Source organism: Acanthochromis polyacanthus, chromosome 22 (assembly GCF_021347895.1).
Source record: "Acanthochromis polyacanthus isolate Apoly-LR-REF ecotype Palm Island chromosome 22, KAUST_Apoly_ChrSc, whole genome shotgun sequence".
NCBI lineage: Eukaryota > Metazoa > Chordata > Actinopteri > Pomacentridae > Acanthochromis > Acanthochromis polyacanthus.
The window spans coordinates 6,626,901-6,647,793 of NC_067134.1; the positions used below are offsets into that span (position 1 = coordinate 6,626,901).

At 40.9% G+C, this 20,893-nt stretch overlaps 1 protein-coding gene across 1 annotated transcript; it reads right to left on the reverse strand.

Moving 5' to 3' along the window:
• Window positions 1–427: 427 nt before the first annotated feature.
• LOC127531822 (uncharacterized) lies at window positions 428–6,681 on the reverse strand. The gene is made up of 4 exons (XM_051942025.1): window positions 6,061–6,681; window positions 2,157–2,273; window positions 1,291–1,385; window positions 428–576 (listed from the first exon to the last, which is right to left on the reverse strand). The coding sequence occupies exons 1-4, from the start codon at window positions 6,407–6,409 to the stop codon at window positions 490–492; spliced, it is 648 nt and encodes a 215-aa protein (XP_051797985.1). The 5' UTR covers window positions 6,410–6,681; the 3' UTR covers window positions 428–489.
• Between the last annotated feature and the right edge of the window lie 14,212 nt (window positions 6,682–20,893).

The following is a 20,893-nucleotide window of genomic DNA, read 5'->3' on the forward strand; positions in this document are numbered from 1 at the left end:
CATGTCTTAGGAACTCCAGCTTCTGCTCTTTGAAGCTCTTTAGCTGATCTTCTGGTTCCTCCTCCCTCAGAGCAGCTGAACCTGCTGCTGCATCGACCACGTCTTTACAGCTTCCAGATTTTAGTCTCATTTTATATTTATATGCTCACTTCACTGTTTACCTGCACACTAATTTAATAGAAAGTTTACCTGAATATTAGTTTAATAAAAACTTTCACATCTAATGGAGATTTAAAATAAGAAGATTCACAGTTTAGCATCAGTTTATATCACATAATGAAGTCCCTGAAAAGTCCACCTGTTCAGGTATCGTCTACCTGTCCAGGTGTGGTCCAGGTGTCCAGGTGTGGTCCAGATGTGTCCAGGTGTCCAGGTGTGGTTCAGGTGTGGTCCAGGTGTCCAGGTGTGGTTCAGGTGTGGTCCAGGTGTCCAGGTGTGGTTCAGGTGTCCAGATGTGTCCAGGTGTCCAGATGTGTCCAGGTGTGTCCGTCAGCAGTGAGGAAGCTGAACTTTGTAGTAAACTTCGGCTGCAGCAGCAGCAGGGACTCTGCTGGTGGGAAACCGGATCTCCTCGTACTGAAACACAACATGAGTACTGAGAACAGTAGTAGTAGTAGTCCAGTGCTAACAATAACTGCAGTATCAACAGCACTGGTAGCAGCTTTAGTGGTGTTAGCAGTATTAGTAGTACTACAGGCAGTACTGGTGGAGTAAGTCTTCGTAGTACTTGTGTTAGCGGTGATAATTCATTAACTAGATTTAGTTATATTAAAACAAATATATAAAGCTCTGACAGCTTATTTTTTTCTGATTGGTCAGCTTCTGGAAGCCTGCCGAGGGCAGAGTTTGTGAGCAGCGCTGCCAAAAACAGATATTACTGTAATACTGATACTATATTACTGTAATACTGAGACTATATTACTGTGATACTGATACTGAGCGTTCAGAGTTTTATTTGAACCGGGTTTACCCCGAACACGTTTTACACAAAATCTGAGTCTTAATGTTTAAATACAGCAGAAATGAGGACGAGCTCAACAGGTTTCCTTTAACAGTAATGTTAGCAGGAGATAGGATTAGTTTCAGAAAAAATAGTAGCAGAAGTGGCAGTAGCTGCTAGTATCATTAGCTGTAGCATAGCTTCTGCTAACAACAGCAGTGACCACACCAGCTAACATTGTGTTAGCTGTAGCAGTAGCCATAAAAGGAGTTAGCAGCTAGTGGTAGCGTTATCAGTAGCTCTAGTTGTAGCAGAATTAGCATTAGTATTAGCATTGTCAGATTGTTTACCTGTGCAGGCTCTGGGTTTTCACAGTTGAAAGTTTCAGGATTTTCCTCCAGCTGTTTGCTGTTTTTCCTCTTCAAAGACAAGAAACAACTGAGACCTGAAAACAAACAGGTGAGTAAAGGCCAGTCGCCTAGAAGAAACTCAAACGATCTGAGATTAACTCAACCAATCTGAGATTAACTCAGCCAACCTGAGATTAACTCAACTAAACAGAGATTAACTCATTGAAGCAGAGATTTACTCAACTAACCAGAGATTTACTCAACTAACCAGACATTAACTCAACCTGAGATTAACTCAACTAATCTCAGTCTCAGGTTACCTCAATCAACCTCAGATTAACTCAACTACCCTGATATTAACTCAACCAACCTGAGATTAACTCATCCAACCAGAGATTAATTCAACCTGAGATTAAGTCAATCAACCTGAGATTAACTAAACCTGAGATTATTTCAACCTGAGATTAAGTCAATCAGCCAAAGATTAACTAAACCAGAGATTAACCCAACCAACCTGAGATTAACTCAACCAACCCGAGATTAACTCAACTAACCTGATATTAATTCAACTAACCTGATATTAACTCAACCAACCTGAGATTAACTCATCCAACCAGAGATTATCTCAACCTGAGATTAAGTCAATCAGCCAAAGATTAACTCAACCTGAGATTAACTCAACCAACCTGAGATTAAGCCAACCGATCAGAGATAAACTCAACCTGAGATTAACTCAACCAACCAGAGAATAACTCATCCAACCAGAGATTAATTCAACCAACCAGAGATTAACTCAACCTGAGATTAACTCAACCAAGCAGAGATCAATAAAATCAAGCTTAGATTAATAAAACTGAACTACTCACCTACTAGGATCAAACCAAGGATGGCGTTGAGGCTCAGTGAGATGAATACGACTTCTTCACGCTTCAGTAAACTGCCGAGGTTCTCATGGTTGGTCTGGTTCGTGTGGTTCTTCTGGTCTGAGTCGGTAGATGAATCAGAAAGGAAGAATACGATAACAAAACCAGAAGTTCTATTAAAATCTCCATCCAACCACGAGGACAAGAGTTTGGTCAAATATCGAGTCTTTATGGATGAGTCTCGAGTCACATTAGAAAATGTGGAGATTTTTGGACAAGCCTTATCTTCCTTCAGATACATCTTAGATGAGTTTCCTGACATTGTTGAAAGGTTTTCATTTTTTTTAAAGAATCTTTATCTTCTTTTGACACATTTTGAGTCATTCTGAAGTCATTTAGACAGGAAGTCAGTGGTAGGTGTTGTATTTCTGGACTTTATGCAGCCTTTGATCTGATTGACCATGAATTGTTACTTTTGAAGCTTTCAGCCTATGGTTTTAATAACTCTGTGATTGATTTTATGAGAAGTTATATGACTGACAGGAGACAATGTGTTAAGTTTAATGGTGCTTTTCAGATATAGAGACACTTCAGTGTGGTATTCCCCAGGGGAGCTGCCTTGGACCTCTCCTTTATTCTATTTTTGTAAATGATATGCCATATGTGTTAAGAAATGCGGGTATAGTAAAGTATGCGGATGATACAACCATCTTTACATCTGCAAACAGTACTGAACAAGTTAATAAGACACTTCAAGATGAGCTAACACTGATAGCTGACTGGGTTACAGCAAACAAGTTAAAGTTGAATATCTTTAAAACAAAATGTATGGTACTTGGGTCTAACTACTCACTTCGATCTAATCAAGAGTTGGTCCTCTCATTACATGGTGCAGCTATTGAGCAAGTTAGAGAAGCCAGACTGCTGGGTATTACTATAGATGAAACATTATCTTGGTCTACTCACATAAACAATATAGTCAGTAAAATGAGTAAAAGTATTTCAAACATAAGAAAATGTGCTTGTTTTTACACAACAATCAAGCTTGTTCGTCAATCATTAGTCTTATCCCACCCTTGCCCTGTAATATGGTCTGGCACCTCAAAAAAAGAACTTGCTAAACTCCAGCTCGCTCAGAATAGAGCTGCACGACTGGCACTTCACTGTTCTATTAGGAATAGTGTAACTGCTGTGCATGATAAACTCTCCTGGATGAAAGTAGAGGAGAGATTGGCATGCAGCCTTATTTTGTATTTGAATAATATCTGTACTTCATGTAAACCCAGTAGCTTATTTTCTAGATTAGTACCTATTAAGATCACACATGATTATGAAACCAGACAGGCCTTACACTGTCATTTCAGACTACCTAGACCTAGGACAAATGCACTGAAAAGAACTGTATTGTACAGAGCTATTGCATATTGGAATGGACTTCCTCACTGCCTCATTCTTAAGTGTAAAAAATCAGAATTTAGAAGGGAATTTGAGTAAAGAAATTAGGTTAAATTTAGTTGATTGATGTCTGTAAAGCTGCAGAGTGCCTTATTTTTGTATTTTTAGTTTAAACTGTAGAGACAGCTCGTAATGAGCCGATCTCTGAATGTGTCTGTGTATGTGTAGGCACATGTGTGCGTACGTATGTGCATGTAGGTGCTTGTACTATGTATTTATACTTGTACTGTGTATGCATACTATATGACCCCTTAAAGGCATTAGAGGAGATTAAATTTCCTACGACTTTGAACGTAGCATGCGCACATACAACCTCTCCCTCACCCCCCTCTAACCTCCCCCCTCCATAAACTTGCGTAGGACTCGTGAAGTTGTCTTTTACGGCTGGGTCCCCCTGGATCTTTATCTGCCATTATGTAAAAAAAGATGAGCAAAACAAGTCTCCAGCTAACTACGAAGCTATACCAAAGCAACACATACAGAAAACACGTAAGTCCAAGGCGTACGTAATCTACGTAACTAGGCCTGAGCCGGAAGATTTTTGATTGACAGGAAAGGGAGCAAAGCAAACGCCTCGGTCCGAGCGCGTTGATTGGCTGATGTTTTTCAGGTCCTGACATGTCCACAGTTATTTTTTTATTTCTTATTCTTTTAGAGACCATACATACAAGTCCACTAAAGGTCAGTATATTCATTTTATGTGAATTAGACAAATTAAACAAAAAACCATCCTCCATAATGCCTTTAAGAATTTGATGTGTGTGAGAGGGTGTGTGCATGCACACGTTATGACGTATGCTTATATTTTTATTTTATGATTTGAGTTAGTTTATGAGAATAATTTAATTGCTTGTTTTATATTTTATGTTGTATTTTTCGTGATTTCTATTTTGGGAATTGTCTTATTTTTTAGGGACCCCAGGAAGAATAGTCGTCACCATGGTGACAACTAATGGGGATCCAATAAACAATAAACAATTCTGAACTCATTTTATGACATTTTGGTCAGGTTTCAGTGGTTCTGGAAAGATTTCTAAATCAAAATATCTAAGAACTGGAAGCTTGCCTGGTCCAACTTTAACACATCAGATTCTACTGATGTTAGAGCCTCAGCAGTTGGAGAAATGTGGACCAAAGGCTGGATTTTAGTAGAAATATGGATTCATCCATAAATATACACTTACAGGAACTTTATGGAGACACTAGATCACCAAATGACCATTTTTAGGGACCAATAATTATTGATTTGTGTCATTTGTAACAATTCTGAGTCATTTTAAACACATTTAATCTCATTTTGTACAGATTTAGAGTCATTTTGGACACAGTTCAAGACATTTTGGTAAAATCTGAGTCCTTTTTGACAAGTTTTATAACATTTTTTTGAAAGATTTTTAATTATTTTGGACAGTCTTTGTCTTCTATTGAACAAATTTTGAGATATTTTGGAAAAACCTCAAATCTGAACATCAATAAGCTGGAAGCTTGTCTGGTCCAACTTTAACCATCAGATTCTACTGATGTTAGAGCCTCAACAGTTGGAGAAATGTGGACCAAAGACTGGATTCTAGCAGGAATATGAATCCATCCATAGATATACACTTACAGGAACTTTATGGAGACACTATTTTGATCATTTACTTTATTTTTAAGGTCCAGTAATTAAACTGTGTTCTCTGCTGATCCATCCAATAATTCTTATCTAATATAAACTGTTCCGTCTGATCTGTCCACGGTTCCTGGCTGTAGTTTTATTTCTGGAGATACTGAACCTTAAAATGTCTTGTTTAGGGCGGAAATACCAAAATAGAACATAAAGTTCTCTAAAACCAGCTGGAGTATTTAGAGAACTTAGTTTGCAGAGTGTCCTAAATAACACAAACAAACTGTTAGAACATCTGGATCTGGAATTACCCTCAGCAGTTCGACATGTTTCTGTAAATATAATTTTAGAACTGCTTCACTGTCAGTTTTTCAGATCAACATTCTACATTTAGACGGATTTAAACTGCATTTAACGGACGTCTGCAGACCGCTTTATACCAGCTGTACTTCCTGTGAAATCTTTTCTAGGCTCGATGTTTAAGGTCAAACGTAGAGTTACACCAGACAGAACTTCTAAAACCTTCAGACTGACCCAGGAATCAGAACTTTAACTTCTGAAGCTGCTTCAGTTCATCTGGGTGTCTCAGATCAACATCATCGTTCTTTCAGAACCCTGAGAAACCTTTAATAGGTTCCAGAAATGTTCAGATATCAAGGGGAAGCAGATTCCTCAAGCATCGTCAAACATCTGGAACTTAACGATCTTTGAAGAGAGACACCGACATTTGATGATTCTGAATAAGATTAGTTTTCTGAGTTTGTTCTGCACCTTTAAATCGATGTTAAAGTTCTAAAGGTTCTTCAAAATAACAGTGATGTTAGACTACTTCATTAAACTGGTTCTTACCTGAGACGAGGCGGAAAGTGTCCAGAAAATGAACATCACCACTGGTCTTCCTGCCACAGAAGTAAAGTCTTCGGTCCCCTGATGTCATGTTTTTAATCACTAGTCTGTTGTCTGACATTAAATATTTGGATTCAAAATCAGGAGAGGAGTAACTGGTTTCACCTGTAGCAAAAGTTCGTCCGATAAACCCTTTAAACTGGTTATGGATCTCCATGTACCAGTAGACCTCAGAGTTCCTGATGGAGCAGTTCAGAGTGACGTCTTTACCCAGCATCCCTTTCACCTCCGTCAGGTTCTGGGCCTCTGCACCGACCAGAACCACCAGCAGGACCATCCACAGGAGACCCATGATCAGGTCCAGAAGCCAGACGGAGACGACTGAAAGCTGCAGCCTCTGATAGACAGAAGTGTTCTTCACTTCCTCTTTTACTGGGTGATGATGTCATGCAGAAGAAATAAATACCAACCAGGTCTCTCCAGATTTACAAGAACAGGAAGTGGATTCATGAGCAGTAAAGACTAAAGGAACACCTCCATCCTGCTGCTTCACCTTCAGTCTGGAACAGTCGAAGGAAAACTTTCACATCCAGCAGCTTCATGGAGAACAACTTCTGCTTCACTACTACCTGCAGCTGAGGAGTCAAAGGAGGATCTTCTTTCCACCGACACCACTGCAACTGTGGAGGAGTCCTGGTCTAGATGGTTCCTAAAGTGTTGCTGCTGCTGGTAAAACTACTCCACTGATCAGGTCCCTGTAATGCAGACCTGAGACCCTCACCAGGCGGTTTAATGTTCGTGGGTCATGAGTACCTGGGAGGTAAAAATACTGCGTTCAGATCTGAGAAATCCTGAAGGATGAAAAGACTCCAGAGAGTTCTGACAGGAAGTACTAACTTTATACTTCATCTGTAGTAGAACCACAACAGCAACATGGTAGTACATGGAGAAACCTGTGAAAATAGCAGTACTGATGGTAGCAGTACTACAAGTATCTGAGTACCATCATTACTTCAACATGTGTGAACTGATCATGGAGCTCCGTCTGCTGTCTGAAAGCTGGTACTGCAACACAGTACAGGACCAGAATACTACAACTGATACTGCAACACAGTACAGGACCAGAATACTACAACTGATACTGCAACACGGTACAGGACCAGAATACTACAACTGATACTGCAACACAGTACAGGACCAGAATACTACAACTGATACTGCAACACGGTACATGACCAGAATACGACAACTGATACTGCAACACGGTACAGGACCAGAATACTACAACTGATACTGCAACACAGTACAGGACCAGAATACTACAACTGATACTGCAACACGGTACATGACCAGAATACTACAACTGATACTGCAACACGGTACAGGACCAGAGTACTACAACTGATACTGCAACACAGTACATGACCAGAATACTACAACTGATACTGCAACACGGTACATGACCAGAATACTACAACTGATACTGCAACACGGTACATGACCAGAATACTACAACTGATACTGCAACACAGTACATGACCAGAGTACTACAACTGATACTGCAACACGGTACATGACCAGAATACTACAACTGATACTGCAACACAGTACAGGACCAGAGTACTACAACTGATACTGCAACACAGTACATGACCAGAATACTACAACTGATACTGCAACACGGTACAGGACCAGAGTACTACAACTGATACTGCAACACAGTACATGAACAGAATACTACAACTGATACTGCAACACGGTACATGACCAGAGTACTACAACTGATACTGCAACACGGTACAGGACCAGAATACTACAACTGATACTGCAACACAGTACAGGACCAGAATACTACAACTGATACTGCAACACAGTACAGGACCAGAGTACTACAACTGATACTGCAACACGGTACAGGACCAGAGTACTACAACTGATACTGCAACACGGTACATGACCAGAGTACTACAACTGATACTGCAACACGGCACAGGACCAGAATACTACAACTGATACTGCAACACAGTACAGGACCAGAATACTACAACTGATACTGCAACACGGTACAGGACCAGAATACTACAACTGATACTGCAACACGGTACATGACCAGAATACTACAACTGATACTGCAACACGGTACAGGACCAGAGTACTACAACTGATACTGCAACACGGTACAGGACCAGAGTACTACAACTGATACTGCAACACGGTACATGACCAGAGTACTACAACTGATACTGCAACACGGCACAGGACCAGAATACTACAACTGATACTGCAACACAGTACAGGACCAGAATACTACAACTGATACTGCAACACGGTACAGGACCAGAATACTACAACTGATACTGCAACACAGTACAGGACCAGAGTACTACAACTGATACTGCAACACGGTACAGGACCAGAGTACTACAACTGATACTGCAACACGGTACATGACCAGAGTACTACAACTGATACTGCAACACGGTACAGGACCAGAGTACTACAACTGATACTGCAACACGGCACAGGACCAGAATACTACAACTGATACTGCAACACGGTACATGACCAGAGTACTACAACTGATACTGCAACACGGTACATGACCAGAGTACTACAACTGATACTGCAACACGGTACATGACCAGAGTACTACAACTGATACTGCAACACGGTACAGGACCAGAATACTACAACTGATACTGCAACACAGTACAGGACCAGAGTACTACAACTGATACTGCAACACGGTACAGGACCAGAATAACTACAACTGATACTGCAACACAGTACAGGACCAGAATACTACAACTGATACTGCAACACGGTACAGGACCAGAGTACTACAACTGATACTGCAACACAGTACAGGACCAGAGTACTACAACTGATACTGCAACACGGTACAGGACCAGAATACTACAACTGATACTGCAACACAGTACAGGACCAGAGTACTACAACTGATACTGCAACACGGTACAGGACCAGAATACTACAACTGATACTGCAACACAGTACAGGACCAGAGTACTACAACTGATACTGCAACACAGTACAGGACCAGAATACTACAACTGATACTGCAACACGGTACATGACCAGAGTACTACAACTGATACTGCAACACGGTACAGGACCAGAATACTACAACTGATACTGCAACACGGTACAGGACCAGAGTACTACAACTGATACTGCAACACGGTACAGGACCAGAGTACTACAACTGATACTGCAACACAGTACAAGACCAGAGTACTACAAACTGATACTGCAACACGGTACAGGACCAGAAATACTACAACTGATACTGCAACACGGTACAGGACCAGAGTACTACAACTGATACTGCAACACGGTACGGACCAGAATACTACAACTGATACTGCAACACAGTACAGGACCAGAATACTACAACTGATACTGCAACACAGTACAGGACCAGAGTACTACAACTGATACTGCAACACGGTACAGGACCAGAATACTACAACTGATACTGCAACACAGTACAGGACCAGAATACTACAACTGATACTGCAACACAGTACAGGACCAGAGTACTACAACTGATACTGCAACACGGTACGGACCAGAGTACTACAACTGATACTGCAACACGGTAACAGGACCAGAATTACTACAACTGATACTGCAACACAGTACAGGACCAGAATACTACAAACTGATACTGCAACACCAGTACAGGACCAGAGTACTACAAACTGATACTGCAACACAGTACAGGACCAGAATACTACAACTGATACTGCAACACAGTACAGGACCAGAGTACTACAACTGATACTGCAACACGGTACAGGACCAGAGTACTACAACTGATACTGGCAACACGGTACAGGACCAGAATACTACAACTGATACTGCAAACACGGTACAGGACCAGAATACTACAACTGATACTTGCAAACACGGTACAGGACCAGAATACTACAACTGATACTGCAAACACGGTACAGGACCAGAGTACTACAACTGATACTGCAACACGGTACAGGACCAGAATACTACAACTGATACTGCAACACGGTACAGGACCAGAGTACTACAACTGATACTGCAACACAGTACAGACCAGAATACTACAACTGATACTGCAACACGGTACAGGACCAGAGTACTACAACTGATACTGCAACACAGTACAGGACCAGAAACTACAACTGATACTGCAACACGGTACAGGACCAGAATACTACAACTGATACTGCAACACGGTACAGGACCAGAATACTACAACTGATACTGCAACACGGTACAGGACCAGAGTACTACAACTGATACTGCAACACAGTACAGGACCAGAATACTACAACTGATACTGCAACACGGTACAGGACCAGAGTACTACAACTGATACTGCAACACAGTACAGGACCAGAGTACTACAACTGATACTGCAACACAGTACAGGACCAGAGTACTACAACTGATACTGCAACACGGTACAGGACCAGAGTACTACAACTGATACTGCAACACGTACAGGACCAGAGTACTACAACTGATACTGCAACACAGTACATGACCAGAGTACTACAACTGATACTGCAACACGGTACAGGACCAGAGTACTACAACTGATACTGCAACACGGTACAGGACCAGAGTACTACAACTGATACTGCAACACGGTACAGGACCAGAATACTACAACTGATACTGCAACACAGTACAGGACCAGAATACTACAACTGATACTGCAACACGGTACAGGACCAGAATACTACAACTGATACTGCAACACGGTACAGGACCAGAATACTACAACTGATACTGCAACACAGTACAGGACCAGAATACTACAACTGATACTGCAACACAGTACAGGACCAGAATACTACAACTGATACTGCAACACGGTACAGGACCAGAATACTACAACTGATACTGCAACACAGTACAGGACCAGAATACTACAACTGATACTGCAACACAGTACAGGACCAGAATACTACAACTGATACTGCAACACGTACAGGACCAGAATACTACAACTGATACTGCAACACAGTACAGGACCAGAATACTACAACTGATACTGCAACACGGTACAGGACCAGAATACTACAACTGATACTGCAACACAGTACAGGACCAGAGTACTACAACTGATACTGCAACACGTACAGGACCAGAATACTACAACTGATACTGCAACACAGTACAGGACCAGAATACTACAACTGATACTGCAACACAGTACAGGACCAGAGTACTACAACTGATACTGCAACACAGTACAGGACCAGAATACTACAACTGATACTGCAACACAGTACAGGACCAGAATACTACAACTGATACTGCAACACAGTACAGGACCAGAGTACTACAACTGATACTGCAACACAGTACAGGACCAGAATACTACAACTGATACTGCAACACAGTACAGGACCAGAATACTACAACTGATACTGCAACACAGTACAGGACCAGAATACAACTGATACTGCAACACAGTACAGGACCAGAATACTACAACTGATACTGCAACACGTACAGGACCAGAATACTACAACTGATACTGCAACACGTACAGGACCAGAATACTACAACTGATACTGCAACACAGTACAGGACCAGAATACTACAACTGATACTGCAACACAGTACAGGACCAGAATACTACAACTGATACTGCAACACAGTACAGGACCAGAATACTACAACTGATACTGCAACACAGTACAGGACCAGAATACTACAACTGATACTGCAACACAGTACAGGACCAGAATACTACAACTGATACTGCAACACAGTACAGGACCAGAATACTACAACTGATACTGCAACACGTACAGGACCAGAGTACTACAACTGATACTGCAACACAGTACAGGACCAGAGTACTACAACTGATACTGCAACACAGTACAGGACCAGAACTACAACTGATACTGCAACACAGTACAGGACCAGAGTACTACAACTGATACTGCAACACGGTACAGGACCAGAATACTACAACTGATACTGCAACAGTACAGGACCAGAGTACTACAACTGATACTGCAACACGGTACAGGACCAGAGTACTACAACTGATACTGCAACACAGTACAGGACCAGAGTACTACAACTGATACTGCAACACAGTACAGGACCAGAGTACTACAACTGATACTGCAACACAGTACAGGACCAGAATACTACAACTGATACTGCAACACAGTACAGGACCAGAATACTACAACTGATACTGCAACACGGTACAGGACCAGAATACTACAACTGATACTGCAACACAGTACAGGACCAGAGTACTACAACTGATACTGCAACACAGTACAGGACCAGAATACTACAACTGATACTGCAACACGGTACAGGACCAGAATACTACAACTGATACTGCAACACAGTACAGGACCAGAATACTACAACTGATACTGCAACACAGTACAGTACCGAATACTACAACTGATACTGCAACACGGTACAGTGGTCAGATACACTGATCAGCACTGATACTGACTTCATGTAAATAAATATAAATATGGACTGAAATTCTGAGGTAAACTGATACTGACTTCATGCATTTTTGTTTGATTTAGATGGATGAAAATTAGTTTCTTACCTGTTTCAGACTAACTCCGGTGTGCCATGTGTTTCCCTCTGCAACGTCACAATAATTATGCTCGTGATGAAATCTCGTGAGTTTAAGTTCCGCGCCTCATTTACCTGGTTAGATTTTGTCACGTTATTAAACATGATTAAATCTAGTTCTTGTAAAATTGTGGAGTTCATGTAAAATTCAACATAATTAAATCACATTCACCTTTGAAACAGGAAATTATTCAGTTCAAACTACAAAATACACTCCTGCAAATTCAATAACAAGCCCATTTCCTTTTTTGAGTGATGTGTGAAAGCTCAGGTCCTGAGGACTGGGGAGGTGTGGAGGCTTTGGAAAGTCTTGGAACTGAGGGTTCAACCCTCCAGCACAAAGGCTGAAGTCCAACCTCCTGAGAAAAACGGTCGAGACGAGACTCGAGTTTTAAAAAAACCCTCGAAAATGACAAAAAATAGATGATAAATGTGCAAAAAAAGAAGAACTAGTATCTGAGTGAGTATCTCAGGGGGTAAGAAGAGAGACTACCAGGTGGAAGGCAGCAGGATCAAAACCCACCGCTGGTGTTTTTCTTTCTTTGTCTAAGTTTTTCATAAAATTTAAGAAGGGTCTGGTCTTGAACCAGCGACCTGCAGCTCCATAGGCAAACCCTTAACTGAATGAATGAATGAATGAATGAATGAATTATTTCACTTACAAAAATTACAGTAAACAATTTTTTTTTCCTTTCCCGCCTGTAACTCACTGATCCAAAGCTGGGGAACAATTGTCTGTATAAGATAGGAAAGAAAAAAACCTGGAGTTAGTTTGAATCCCGCTCAGAACCATCTGGATAATAACTTGCCAGTCTGTGTTCAGGTTGAATTCAAAGTTCTCCCATGACTTTAAACACTTCATAACTTGCTTCTTCTCCAACTACCAACATAGAACTATAATAAAGAATGGAGGTGATGTCATTGTGTAATGGACCTAAAGTCATCCACATGCTGTCTGTATTATGGAGTCAGATTTACGTTTGTTGTTGACATTATGACATTTAATGCCATTAAAGTCTCAACAAAGAAGAGATGACACACCAGTGGAAGCAACTAGATGTATCTGAAACTAGATGTCACTGAAGTTTACCAGAACTGGACACATTTACAATAAATAAAACAATAATGATACATTCTGGTAAATAAAACTGCGAGCACTCAAAGAAACATGAACACATGCTCATTATTAAAGGAACAAAGGAAGAAGGTTTACCTAACTGTACCTTTACAAATCTTTCTTCCTTTCCTCAGAGACAAACACAGAATGATTAGAGGTTGACTGGCTTTATTTTCTGCCTCATCCTTGCTTACAGTCTCAGTGTTTGGCCAATATATTCTGCCCTCATACTGTCCTCACTTCCCACCATATTGAAGGTGAAATGGAGCTCAGATGAAGTGTGTGCTGGACTCCACACATCACTGGTGGATGAATGTGAGCTCTGACCAGTGGATGAAGCACCAGGAGCAGAGGAACCTGTGATGTCACAGGAGGCCCAGTAGTGAAATCTGCAGGGTGCATGTACATGCAACTCAAGTTCTGTGTTCGGTGTGAATCAGTGAACACATTTCAACGACTGATGGATGTAAAGCAGAATTCACTGGTGGATTAAAAGCTCAGTACTAGCAGCCTGTGGGCCTGCAAGTAGCAGAACTACAGTGCCTTGTGAAAGTATTCGGCCCCTTGAACTTTTCAACCTTTCGCCACATTTCAGGCTCAAACATAAAGATATAAAATTTTAATTTTTGTCAAGAATCAACAACAAGTGGGACACAATCGTGAAGTGGAATGAAATTTATTGGATATTTTATACTTTTTTAACAAATAAAAACCTGAAAAGTGGGGTGTGCAATATTATTGGGCCCCCTTGCATTAATACTTTGTAGCGCCACCTTTTGCTGCAGTTACAGCTGCAAGTCGCTTGGGGTATGTCTATCAGTTTTGCACATCCAGAGACTGAAATTCTTGCCCATTCTTCCTGCAAAACAGCTGGAGCTCAGTGAGGTTGGATGGAGAGCGTTTGTGAACAGCAGTCTTCAGCTCTGCCCACAGATTCTGGATTGGATTCAGGTCTGGACTTTGACTTGGCCATTCTAACACCTGGATACGTTTATTTGTCAACCATTCCATTGTAGATTTGGCTTTATGTTTTGGATCATTGTCCTGTTGGAAGATAAATCTCCGTCCCAGTCTCAGGTCTTTTGCAGACTCCAACAGGTTTTCTTCCAGAATGCTCCTGTATTTGGCTCCATTCATCTTCCCATCAGTTTTAACCATCTTCCCTGTCCCTGCTGAAGAAAAGCAGGCCCAAACCATGAGGCTGCCACCACCATGTTTGACAGTGGGGATGGTGTGTTCAGGGTGATGAGCTGTGTTGCTTTTACGCCAAACATATGGTTTTGCATTGTGGCCAAAAAGTTCCATTTTGGTTTCATCTGACCAGAGCACCTTCTTCCACATGTTTGGTGTGTCTCCCAGGTGGCTTGTGGCAAACTTCAAACCAGACTTTTTATGGATATCTTTGAGAAATGGCTTTCTTCTTGCCACTCTTCCATAAAGGCCAGATTTGTGCAGTGTACGACTGATTGTTGTCCTATGGACAGACTCTCCCACCTCAGCTGTAGATCTCTGCAGTTCATCCAGAGTGATCATGGGCCTCTTGGCTGCATCTCTGATCAGTCTTCTCCTTGTTGGAGGTGAAAGTTTAGAGGGACGGCCGGGTCTTGGTAGATCTGCAGTGGTCTGATACTCCTTCCATTTCAATATGATTGCTTGCACAGTGCTCCTGAGATGTTAAAGCTTGGGAAAATCTTTTTGTATCCAAATCCGGCTTTAAACTTCTCCACAACAGTATTCTGGACCTGCCTGGTGTGTTCCTTGGTCTTCATGATGCTCTCTGCACTTTAAACAGAACCCTGAGGACTATCACAGAGCAGGTGCATTTATACGGAGACTTGATTACACACAGGTGGATTCTATTATCATCATCAGTCATTTAGGACAACATTGGATCATTCAGAGATCCTCACTGAACTTCTGGAGTGAGTTTGCTTGCACTGAAAGTAAAGGGGCCCAAATAATATGCACACCCCACTTTTCAGTTTTTTATTTGTTAAAAAAGTATAAAATATCCAATAAATTTCATTCCACTTCACGATTGTGTCCTTATTGTTGTTGATTCTTGACAAAAAAATTAAAATTTTATATCTTTATGTTTGAAGCCTGAAATTGTGGCGAAAGGTTGAAAAGTTCAAGGGGCCGAATACTTTCACAAGGAACTTGTACTTTGTTAGTTGGACCTTCCATTGCCCAGTATTCTATGACCTGATGAGACAGTAATACCATTTCCTCTGCTGATGCTGTGACGCCCCACAGAGTAGAAGTAGTTCCAAGATGATAGAAAACACTCAGTCCTTCCACAACAACCATAGAAGTCTGATTGCTGCACATGCCTGTTCCTACTGTTTCCTGGATAATTCTTTTTGAACTCGTCCCAACAGACAAAGCAGCGTGTACAATGATGGTGCTCAGCTACAACAAGTATCCTGGGAGCCCAGACAGTGAGTCAGTGTGCAAAAAACCAGGATGTCCTGAAGTGGACTGCCAGCTATCATTTGCTAGACCTGTGCTTTCACTACTTTCTACTGGTCAAAATGTGTCCGTGTGTTCGCTCAAGTACTGCTGATAAGTGTTCTCAGTCTTCAGACAAGGAAATAAATGCGGTTCTGCATGGAGGGATCTGAAGCAATTAGTGGAAGAAGACAGTAAGATGAACACCAGAATGTGTCATTATTTAAAGTACTGGGCTAAAACAATCATTAAACACACACAATTCATTGGTGGTCAGTAGAATCTCTTCTACAGATTGGTGAAACCATCAGCTGGTCTTATCGCAGTGTTCTAGGACAACATAACCCTACATAAGCAGACTGCACGACTGTGTGGAGTCACCTTAATGAGTGGATGGTGTCTAAAAAAACAGGGAAAAACATGAAAATGCTCGAGGTTTTCAGTGAAAAAAGTTCAGAAACACATTCATCTAGCTGCAGCTTTTAAATGTACATTCTATGACCTTCTGAGTATGAAATCCACACGAGCATCTCTGCAGCTCTGTCACCAGGGTCCTCTGGCCCCTAAGTTCAGGGACACTTTTCCATCTGGAACCATGAATATGAAGAAAAGAATATGGCAGACTGTCATGCTGGTTGACCAAAGTATGTGAGGAGTTGTTGTGTCAGGGATTTGTGGTCTCTGGTCTTACCTTATCATAGAGGTGGAGCCATTGTTGTTGTCTGGGGGCAGACCTGTTCCCAGCACTTGATGACCAGACTCCTGTGGTGGAAAATGACCTCAGCAGCACAGATAGCCACTCTGTCATCCATGGCCTTGTGTGTCTTTTTGAAGCCATTTTCTGAAATAACAGAGCTATAAGGCAAAATATCAAGCAATAAAAATGTGTGATATGCAGCAACGGCCAAATGAGGCTAATGTGTTACCTCTGCAGCCTACAGTTTGATCAGAAAACAATAGTTAATATGCTGCAGCAGTCATAGAAAGCTCTTTATATCTCAAATCTGCAATCCATGACAGCACCGAGTTAAAGCATGGAGACATCAGAAAGAAAGGGTAATTCACAGTATATTCAGGGATGAGTAAGAGTGTAAGTTAGCATGCATCAGTTAGCATATATCATTGAAGACACATCAGCATAGTTGTCTGAATTATCCGGACAGTTGGTCAGACTAGCAAAACTTTGATTTGCCGTTCTGTTTAGAAAACAGTTAATGCCACAGAAGTTACAGTATCAGCATTCCTTTACTTACAGGCAGCGACCAAAATGCAGATTTTCTGTGAATTTAGACACTGACATGCTTCCCTTATCTCTAGAAAACTAACAACGGACAGTTGTTGTTTTTTTTGCCGTTTTCAGCCCGCTTGTATTTTTCTGTCAGTTTACCCGAACATAAACAGAACCTGCAGCAGGGAGGGGGATTTGAATGCCAACGCATGATTGGTCGATGCGATCGGCCTATCAGAGGGGGGCAAAATATGATTCCAAGCATCAGATTAGTGAGGGGGGTGAAAGATGATCGGGCGGTTCTGATTTGTCGGAAAAAGACTGAACAGGCGACGTGAGTGGTTTTCAAAAGAAAGACCGGGTGACGGGAGTGGTCTGGAAAAGATGGTTTGGGCGAAGGGATTGGCCCCCCGTGTGCGGACGAGAGGCCTCCAGGTACCACAGATCAGATAGAAAGAAATAAACTCATCGTCCCTTTGACATCATAGTTTCTCTTTCTGGGGGTACCAAGATGGCGGACCATTAAGTTCGATTGGTAAAAGCTCCGACAAAAACTGCAGACTTTTGTTGTTTTAAACTTACTTTTATCCACCTGAACTGCAACAATGGACTCAAATAAGGTTATTAAACCTGCAAAATTGAACCCGCCGATTCCTCCGAAACCAAAATCACTGCCACAGCTTATGGAAGACGATCATAACTACTCTGCAAATGAGGTGGCTAACGCTAATGCTATGCTAGCTAAACGTGACCCGCCAACCCCAACAAAAGCGCCGGCTGAAAAGAAAATAAAGCCAAGTGTGGAGCAAGGTAATGAACAAGTGTCTAATAATGCAATTTTTGACGCTATAATGGAGCTAAGCAAAAGAGTGTCTGGCATTGAGAGAAGGCTTGATGATATTGGAGAACAGAACCGTCAAAACACAGCCATGATTGCAAATTTGACTAAGGCTGTACAGTTCAATTCAGAGGAGCTGGAGGATACCAAAAAGAAAGTTTTGGAGATGGAAAGAAAAAATGAACTTTTGGTGAAAGAAAACGAAGTACTCAAAGAAAAAGTGACTGGTCTGGAAAGATACAACATGAAATGGTGTCTGCGAGTGAGGGGGGTAAAGGAGAAAAATGACGAAAATCTCAGAGACACCATTATCCCTCTACTGCAAAAAATAGTCCCGGAGATGGCAACAAAAATGGATTCTGCTGTGGATGTGGTGCACAGGCTTGGAAAAAAAGAAGACAAACGCACAAGACAAATCATCATCCTGTTTTCCATGAGACACGTGAAGGAAGAGGTGTGGAGAAGAACCAAAAGATCGCCAGTCTGCCAAGCTGAAGGAATCTCTTTTGCGGAGATGCTGCCACGAGAAGATTTGGAATCACGTCAACGTCAGTGGCCGGTGGTTGACCAAGCAAGAAGAGCTGGGAAAAGGCTTACTTCAGAGGCCAATATGCATACATTGAGGGGGTTCGAGTGAAAGACAATGGATAATCCAAAAATCAAGAAGTTGTTACTTCGGTGGAGAAACAGTGAGCAGTTTGGAGCTACTCATCTATTCAGTTAGTAGTACAGTTACAGTACACTAAAACCAAAACTTTCTATTTTTATTTCTTTCCTTGAATTTCACTGTTCATGTTAAATGTTAAACTTTCCTTTGGTTCTTTAAATGCAAGGGGCTTAAAAGAGACTGTCAAAAGAAAAGCTTTGTTTTTATTCTGCAAAGGGCGTAATTCGAATTGTTTATTTTTACAAGAGACCCATTCCTCAACTGCAGATGAAACTTTTTGGACAAATCAATGGAAAGACAAGATCCTGTTTAGCCATGGCTCCAACAAATCCGGGGGTGTGGCTATATGCTTCAATAACTTCCCTGGCGAGATTATGACCCACCAGACAGATGCAGAAGGACACTGGTTGACTGTGGTGACCAAAGTAGAAGGTTTGTTTCTCATCCTACTGAATGTATATGGATATAACAATGATAATCAAAATAGAACAATGTTAGATGATATTACAAATGTTGTTCAAGAACTTAAAGGACGTTACCCCACAGACTATATTTTGTTAGGAGGTGACTGGAACATGACACCAGATGAATGGATGGATAGATGGCCCCAAAGAGTTGACAGGACCCAAATTAATAATATAATTAATAATTTTATGATGAATAACAACTTAACAGATATCTGGAGAACAATGAACCCTCTAACTCAAAGCTTCTCATGGTTTAAACCAAATGGAACTTGCAAATCGAGAATTGATTATTGGTTGGGAAGTGACAATATTGTAGGTCTCTCTACCAAAACGCTAATGACATATGCCCCCTCTCAGACCACTGTTTTATAGAACTGCACATAGAACCTTCGACCAGAAAAACTAACAAGATAAGATATTGGAAATTTAACGCCAAATTACTTCAAAATGAGGAATACTGCAAAATAGTAAGAGAAATTATTAAAAACATCACTACTGATGAATCAATTAAGGGATATATCAACAAATGGGAATTTACAAAGTTTAAAATAAGGGAATTCAGTATTCAATTTAGCAAAAACCTTATTCGTAAACAAAAGGAGTATGAGATTAGTCTTTTGCAAGACATAAATCAATGCTGTAGTAACAACATTTTGTCAGATCAAGAAAAAAACAGACTTATGGATTTACAGGCTAAATTAGATCAACTTTATCTTAATCGTGCGGAAGGAGCGTTTGTAAGATCTCGTGCTAAATGGATCGAAGAGGGAGAAAAAAACTCTTCATACTTTTTCAATTTAGAAAAGAATAGACAACAGAGAAATAGTATAGCATGTATTCTAATCAATGGATTAGAGTGTAAAGATTCTAAATTATTGGAAAAAGAAGTGTACACATTTTACTCTAAATTGTATTCCACTCAATTCTCTCAAACAAATTGTAACAATTTATTTGACAAAATAGGTCATTTAATCCCCAAAATTGATGAAACATACTATGAATTTTGTGAATCTGACCTTAAAATTGAGGAATTAGACGCAGCTATTAAAAAAATGCCTTTAAACAAAGCCCCAGGATCTGATGGCCTTACAGTCAACTTTTTAAGATTTTTCTGGGATGAGGTGAGAGAAATACTGTTCAAAGCTTTGGTAGAATGCATTAACAAAAAGGAATTAATGACAACTATGAAGCAAGGAATAATTACGTTAATTCCTAAACCAGGAAAAGATAAAAGAATACTGGACAACTTAAGACCAATAACATTACTGAATACGGACTATAAAATCTATTCTGGCTCTATTGCAGCAAGACTTAAAAAGGGGGTATCAGACATAATTAGCGAAACTCAATCTGGTTTTCTCAAAGATAGACTTATTCACAACAATATTAGACTTGTTTTGGACTTAATTGAGTATAGGGATCTGATTAATGA